This window comes from Eurypyga helias, unplaced genomic scaffold, assembly GCF_000690775.1.
Source record: "Eurypyga helias isolate BGI_N326 unplaced genomic scaffold, ASM69077v1 scaffold3840, whole genome shotgun sequence".
NCBI classification, from domain to species: Eukaryota; Metazoa; Chordata; class Aves; order Eurypygiformes; family Eurypygidae; genus Eurypyga; species Eurypyga helias.
In genome coordinates, this window is record NW_010224921.1 from 1,061 (window position 1) to 8,719 (window position 7,659).

General features: G+C 45.6%; 1 protein-coding gene across 1 annotated transcript in view; it reads left to right on the plus strand.

The window, feature by feature from the left end:
- LOC104506246 (putative ATP-dependent RNA helicase DHX57) overlaps positions 1-6,999 on the plus strand; it is a gene marked incomplete at both ends in the record, with an annotated part of 7,974 nt that extends 975 nt beyond the window's left edge. Inside the window, 8 exons of the mRNA XM_010147139.1 lie at positions 4-204; positions 818-964; positions 1,240-1,410; positions 2,525-3,336; positions 4,934-5,124; positions 5,266-5,387; positions 5,662-5,857; positions 6,875-6,999. Of these exons, the coding sequence (XP_010145441.1) occupies positions 4-204; positions 818-964; positions 1,240-1,410; positions 2,525-3,336; positions 4,934-5,124; positions 5,266-5,387; positions 5,662-5,857; positions 6,875-6,999 (1,965 nt within the window). The remainder of the gene's footprint in view (positions 1-3; positions 205-817; positions 965-1,239; positions 1,411-2,524; positions 3,337-4,933; positions 5,125-5,265; positions 5,388-5,661; positions 5,858-6,874) is intronic.
- Between the last annotated feature and the right edge of the window lie 660 nt (positions 7,000-7,659).

The window sequence follows — 7,659 nt, forward strand, 5'->3', positions numbered from 1 at the left end:
GAGGAGAAGAGGAAAGCCCAACAGAGGAGGAGGAAGAGGGAGAGGAGGAGGAGGAGGAGGCAAAGGAAGAGGAGGCAGTGGAAGAGGAGGAGGCAGCAGTGGCCATTCAAACAAGTCTCAACTTGGAAGTAGGAAATTTTCAACCAAAATTTGGGACGATGGAGATGATTTTTGTCTCTTTGAGGAATCAAGGCTGGAATCCAGGTATTTCTGTTAATTTGGTGAGAGGGGGGTTTGGCACAGAGATATTTGGGGTACTTTGGGGCTGGTTTTTGGACATCTCTGAATATACAGAATGGTGATGAAGCTGTCTCAGTATGAACCAGTTTTTACATGTCATTTGACTAACATTTTTAACACTCTACAGCTAGGCAAGATTTAAAAAAAAAAAAAAAGAGAATCACTGATTCTCTTCTTTGTTCATAAAGTAATTTCAGAATGTCTTTGATTAGAAAATACTAATAAACACGCGGTATTTATTTTAGTGAATCTAGTATCTTGAAAGTATTCCGACCAATCTAGCTTAGGAATGCATGGTTGTACTGCAGTCTGAGAGCAGCTTTACCTAGAAAAGTGTTTATTAAATCACTTTGCTTTTGACATAGGATAACACACATTTATGCCTGCGCATGTGCGCAGCTAGACACACAAATCCTGCTCGCGTAAGAACGAGCCCAATAATCCTCAGGTGATGGACTTGTCTTATTTTGGTTTTCCTGGTTTGAATTACAGGGTTGGGTCCTAACACATCCCAGTTCAGTCAAGATCATCTGAGCCAGGCAAATAAGTCATTGTTATGTTCTATTTTAATTTTTAGGTCTAATGTCAGAAGAGGAGGGCAAACGAAACAGAGACCTGAAGCGAGAATGCCTCTGCAGACCATACACATGACATCAGAGAATCAGAGAAGGGTGAAAGAACTTCTCCAAGAGCTTCAAGGGCAGGACCTGGCTCCCGAATCAGAGTTAGTTTAAATGGAGACACTGCCTCTCTCTCTTCTAGATGAGCATGTTTTAACAGGCACACTGTTAGAAAGGAAAACGGTATTCTTTTTTTCCCTTGACTTTTAGTTTGATCTCAAGTCTCGTGGGTTTAGGTCTGCTTTGCTCTCCTACAATATTATCTCTGGGAAAGAGGTAGTAGCATCCTCTGTTTAAATGGGGGATTCAAAACTGCAGAGTTTTTTGTCTACTCAACAGTATAATTTTGTTTTATTTTAATTTGATAACTCTTTATCAGAGTAGCTGGTTCTGGTGAAGACGACGACGAACCTGATTACCTTGACGATGAACAGTGCTGGTCAACAGATCATGAAGTTTCTGATGTAATACCGAGGTCATTTGCCAAACCACCTGAGCACAGAATTGTGGAAAGTGAAGTGTCTCCGTTTGCTGTGCACAAACTCTCCAGGTGATGCTTTTCGGTGAATTTGAAACTCTGTAATTTGTATCCCGAAGAGGTAGATCGCTGTTCATGATATTGAACTCCTGTAGTGCTTGGAGAAGAGAAGGCTCCGGGGAGACGTTATAGCACCTTCCAGTGCCTGCAGGGGCTACAAGGAAGCTGGGGGGGACTTTTTCCAAGGGCCTGTAGTGACAGGACAAGGGGTAACGGGGTTAAATTGAAAGTGGGGAGGTTTAGATTGGATATCAGGAAGAAGTTCTTCCCGGAGAGGGGGGTGAGGCACTGGCACAGGTTGCCCAGAGAAGCTGTGGATGCCCCATCCCTGGGAGTGTCCAAGGCCAGGCTGGATGAGGCTTTGAGCAACCTGGTCTAGTGGAAGGGGTCCCTGCCCATGGCAGGGGGTTGGAACTGGATGGTCTTTAAGGTCCCTTCCAAGCCAAACCCTTCTGTGATTCTGTGACTTCCTCTCAGCTCCAGGGAAGTTCTCTGTGCAGAACTGATGAGTTTGTATCTCCTACAAATTTAATCCTCACCTAGATTAATTTAAAATGATGGGTTTATGAAAATAAATCACTCCACAGAGTTTTTCAGTGAAGTTTTTAGTCCTTTCTCTAAGACAATGAAACAGATACTGGGAAAGCTCAGGGAGTATTGCTGTTAGGTGTATGTTTCTTCCAGGTGGGCAATGTTTCAAGACCTTATAAGTGCTCTTCATCCATTTTGCTCATATACAAGCATTTTTAACTATTTTTGCTTTGTTTGAGGGTGTTTTATTTGTGAGATGACTCAGCTTTTTTTGAAGAAGTTTAATTTATATAGTTCAACTGGGAAATCTAATCCTGTAACTATTATGGGCTACATTCTGTGGTGTGAGATAGTTGCCACATGAACTAGTTGTTCACCTTATAAACAACAGGCTGGTATTCACAGACACCAACTTACTGCCTGCCACTCTTTCGAAATAGCATGAATATTTTGGTCTGGGTTTTTTCACCCCAGTAGTATCTCATGCTATACACACGTCCTTACTGTAAGCCTAATCCAGTGGTTCTGTGGTTATTCTGGTTCCTACAAGTCTTTGTCGCTCAGTTGTTGCCATGTTGTCTCCGGTTTGTTGCAGGTATGGTTTTGACAGTGACCGTTGTAGGACAGTGCTGAGATCCTGCAACGGTAACATCGGGGCATCACTGGAGTATTTGCTGTCGCAGTGCTTTGCTGAACGATATGGAGAGAAGATGCAGGTTTCTGCAGCAGCTGCTGAGGCCAGTCAAGAAGAATGTTTAGAACAAAGACAAGAAGAGGCTTTTGCCCTCCGGTCAATCTATGGAGAAAAGTTTGTAGAAAGAATTCAAAACCGTGTTTGGACTTTCAGTTTGGAGTTGGAGTACCTAGCAAACAGCCTCAACAAATCTAAACAAAAGGGAGGTTGTCCTAGCGACACAGCAAAGCAGACTTCAAAGGAAATATGTAAATTTTATCTCCAAGGAGTCTGCAGGTTTGGTTCAAAATGCAAATTTGGACACGAATTCCCTCCAAACCACCCGCTAAAATCAGCCAGGAACTCTGTAGATGATGCTCGTCTCAGACCTAACAGCGATGGTCCCATATATGAACTTGAAGTCAGATTTCCTGAAGAAAACAAGTATCCACTCCAGGCACCTCTTGTGGCATTTTATTCCACCGATGAGAAACTACCTCTTGCTTGTTGTTTACACATCGCTGAATTCCTCTTTGGAAAGGCCTTGACAGCTGCAGAGTCTAGTGAACCAGTGGTGTACACCCTAGTGACTTGCCTAGAAGATGGATCTGAAATAAGCGAGTTACTTAAAAACACCCACCACAAGTACAGCGTTCCTGCTGTGCCCCTGCTCGCAACACCTTCGGTAAAGCTGCAGACAGAGAGCACATCTGGTTCTAATCGAGTGTCCGAAGGTAGGCCAGATTTCCCTTTCTGGTTTCTGGGCCGAGAACAGTCAAAAATATGAAAAATAAAAAGAGAAGGCAGAGAGCCCAGTTCAGGCATCTCTTCTAAATCTGTTTCTGGAGGTGAAGGTCAGGTGGTGAGCCAAATCCGTAATCAGTCTGGGCCGCAGGAAGTCCCTTCCGTAATAAGGCTGCAGCAGAAAGGTTTTCTGCTGGCAAGAACGGCGTTAAAGGAGCACAGAACTTGGGTTGGCAGAGCGCACGATACCTGTTCCCACACAGGCAGTAAGAAGCCTGTGAGAGATGTGGCGTGAGCTCACCAGAACTGACCAGAGAAGGGTGCTTGGAAGGGAAGGGGGAAGGTTGTTTGCACATTTTGGGGCATCTGCTGCTCATCAATTCAGAAACATCCTTAAAAAAATTAAGAAGCTATCAACACCTCCTTAAAATGAATTTTATAAAGGTGGATTTAAGGTTAAGTGAATGTTGCAAGCGGTTCAAGAATGCTGTTGAAGGTATCATCCCTCTTTCCGCATGCAAGCGGAACGAGGTTGATTTCCCAGGGAGAGTTGGGACTGTGGCACTTCTGACAGGGTGGCAGCAACTCTGTGGCACAGACAACCTTCAAGCTCAACATCCCAAACCTTTTATCTAAGGCAAACTTTCTCCAAGACGGTTGTCAGGAACTGCATCACATTCTAGAGCACCTAACTAGTGACAGCCTGGTGTTTTGCTAGAAGTAAACCAGATCATTCCAATTTTTTTAACAGCTCCACAGAAAGACAGCTTTGTTCCAGAAACTGAAATTAGAGATCCAAATAGGCTTCCTTATGTTATAAAATTAACTTTGTGTTATAAAATAGCTTGTTTAGATCATAGAATCACAGAAGGGTTTGGCTTGGAAAGGACCTTAAAAACCATCCAGTTCCAACCCCCCTGCCATGGGCAGGGACACCTTCCACTAGACCAGGTTGCTCAAAGCCTCATCCAGCCTGGCCTTGGACAAACACTTCCAGGGATGGGGCATCCACAGCTTCACTGGGCAACGTGCTCCAGTGCTAAATGTGGCCTTAAAACTTTCAAGGGCTGCCTCACTGTCTGAGCAAATCCCGCTTCAGTTGATAGGCAGTGGGCACCAAAGTACCTGGTTCAGTTTCAGCCTTGGCTTAAAAGTACTCGGCAAGGCTACACGCTTGGTGTTACAGCATCATTTTAATTCAAGCTGGTGCTGCTGTCACACTCCAGTGCTGCACGGAATTGGTGGTGTGGTGAACTGGGGAGGGGAGCCAAGACACATGGAAAACATTCAGGAAGGCAAGCCAGTCACCAGCCTGGCACACCGTGTGGCCTCCCAGGCCGTGCTGTTGCAGAGCACAGCTGGAGACAAGCGGTTGGAGCTGGAGCTGTGGTTTGTATGATGGGGTGAGGGGAGCTTTGCTGGTAGTGTTGAACTAAATGCATGTCAAGAACAGTCCTGCAGGCCCTCAGCTCCAGTCTAACAAAGTTCTTTGTTGTGAATGCTCCTGGAAGGTGTCTTTTCCGCAGTGCTGATGAGGTCCTGTTCCTTAGTAACAAGGACACCTAACTGTACATTCTCTGTCTCAAGCCTCAACAGTATCAGAGCCTCAGGAAGAAGAGGTGGTGGCAGAAGAGGAGGAGGATGAGCCAGAACAAGTTGTTGTGGAGAATGAGAGTTATGTGAACCTCAAGAAAAAGCTTTCCAGAAAGTACGACACACAGGCAAAGTCTCTGTATAATGAAAATGTTAAAATCTGCACACAGTTTCGGCTGAAAAAGGTACAGTGTACAGAACAGAACATCTGTTTTTGTGCTTAATTTAGAGAAATGAATATTTAAGCCACAGGCTGCTGTTTCAAATGGTTCTGTCTCGCTCCAGTGGTGTTGTTACCACCAATCTGTCTTGTTTTTGTGCATCAGTCTTCTAGGCACTTCCAGTCCATGTTGTATGAAAGACAGAAGCTCCCTGCCTGGCAAGAGAGAGAAACCATTCTCGATTTGCTGAAGAGCCACCAAGTCCTTGTTGTGAGTGGCATGACTGGGTAAGAGTGTGACTGCACATACAGTCTTTATGTAGCAAAGTGCACAGAGAAGAATGTGAAATAGGTATCCACGTACTGGAGAGGTAAGGGTCACGGTCCCTCTGTGACCAGTGACAGCAGCCCTGGATGAACTTCGTGGGAAGGATGACACTAAGGAAACAAAGCAGATTTCCAGTGGAGTGCAGTCATTTTCATTTGCATGGGTGGAAGGTGTTGCGTTTGTGGGGAGTTTTGTTGGTTCGTTTTTTAATTAATCCCTGATTTTGTTGTGCAGGTGTGGAAAAACCACTCAGATTCCTCAGTTTATTTTGGATGCTTCGTTGCAAGGATCTCCAAGCAGCGTTGCAAACATCATCTGCACTCAGCCTCGCAGGATCTCTGCCATTTCTGTGGCTGAACGCGTAGCCAAAGAACGAGCAGAAAGGATTGGACTCACTGTTGGATATCAGATCCGTCTAGAAAGCGTAAAGGTACGTATGCTTTGCTTGTTGGTTTTTGTTGAGGCCTGTTAAACGTGCTTAGTGCTTTTCTAGCATGCAGACCCTCTGCCCTGTATCTGCTGTGCAGTGAGATTGAAGGGTAGCGCTTCAGTCAGCCAGAAAGGGGGTTGAATTCAAACTGCTGTCTTGGAAGTGAAATTTCTTCTACATTGCAGCTGATTTGCTTTTTCCAAGAACTATGTTGAAAAAGAGATTCACTCTTCCTAGGGACAGCGATTTGTTTATCAGAAAGCAATTTCCATAGGCAAAAGTTCAGATTTTTTGTTTACCCCTTGGTGAGAAGCAGATGCTCCTAAGAAAGAAAGAAAAATCATTCAGCCCATCTTCAGCAGGGGTTGCTGGTTTACTTTGTGTCAAACCTGGCACTCAGCTGAAACCAAATGCTTTACAGCAGCACATACTGAGACCCCACCTGGAGTGCTGCATCCAGCTGTGGAGCCCCCAACATCAGAAGGATATAGACTGGTTGGAGTGAGTCCAGAGGAGGCCACGAAGATGATCAGAGGGCTGGAGCCCCTCTGCCATGGGGACAGGCTGAGAGACTTGGGCTTGTTCAGCCTGGAGAAGAGAAGGCTCCGGGGAGACCTTATAGCACCTTCCAGTACCTGAAGGGGCTACAAGGAAGCTGGGGGGGACTTTTTACAAGGGCCTGTAGTGACAGGACAAGGGGTAACGGGTTTAAATTGAAAGTGGGGAGGTTTAGATTGGATATCAGGAAGAAGTTCTTCCCGGAGAGGGTGGGGAGGCACTGGCACAGGTTGCCCAGAGAAGCTGTGGATGCCCCATCCCTGGAAGTGTTCAAGGCCAGGCTGGATGAGGCTTGGAGCAACCTGGTCTAGTGGAAGGTGTCCCTGCCCATGGCAGGGGGGCTGGAACTGGATGGTCTTTAAGGTCCCTTCCAACCCAAACCAGTCTGTGATTCTTGATTCTCGTTGCACTGTGTGAAGTTGCACAAAGCCAACTGAAAGCTTTGTCTTACCGTTCCAGTCCTCAGCTACCAGACTCCTGTACTGCACTACTGGTGTGCTGTTGAGAAGGCTGGAAGGAGATCTGACTCTGCAGGGAATCACACATGTGATAGTGGATGAAGTACACGAAAGAACAGAAGAAAGGTAAATAATCAATCTCCTGTCCCTTAGGCAAAATGAAGAAACGTAGTCGGAAGGGTAAAGGTGACTGAGGTGCAAGTAACTGACGTCACACTTGCTGGTCCTGTGGCAGTAACGTGGGATGGTGGAAGGAGTCTGGGTTTAGGTTCTTGTCTTTGGGCAGTAGGAGGTTGTGTTGCAGCAGCTTGCAAAACATGTCCCTCTTAAATTTCTGTGCCTCCAATCTGCCGTCACATTGCTGTGGTGTTGAAAAGAGGGTTTTTGGTTGGGGCTGGAAGGTTAAGTAACTTTTTAACCACAGTTGTCTGGTTCTTATTCTTCCCTTGCTTCAGCTTGTACCAAATACCATAATTCTTCACATGCCATTTTGGAAATTATTCCTCCTGATGCAGGCTTCAGCAGAGTACCTGCAAGGGACAAGTGCTTATGTTTTTTTCCATAGATTTTACTAGTTCTAGATAGTCTCATCCTATCCTGCTCCTTGTCAGGCAAAAGATAATGTCTGTCGGTGTCTCTGTAAACTGTGTGGCAAGGATCCTGTTCTTTGGTGTTTTCCTTGTGAAACACGGCAGTGCGGTGGGTTTCCAGGAGGCTTTGGCTGTGACCCGTCATGCTACAGTTCAGTTTATATTTTAGCCTCATAAAGGGCTGGTATCTCTCAAG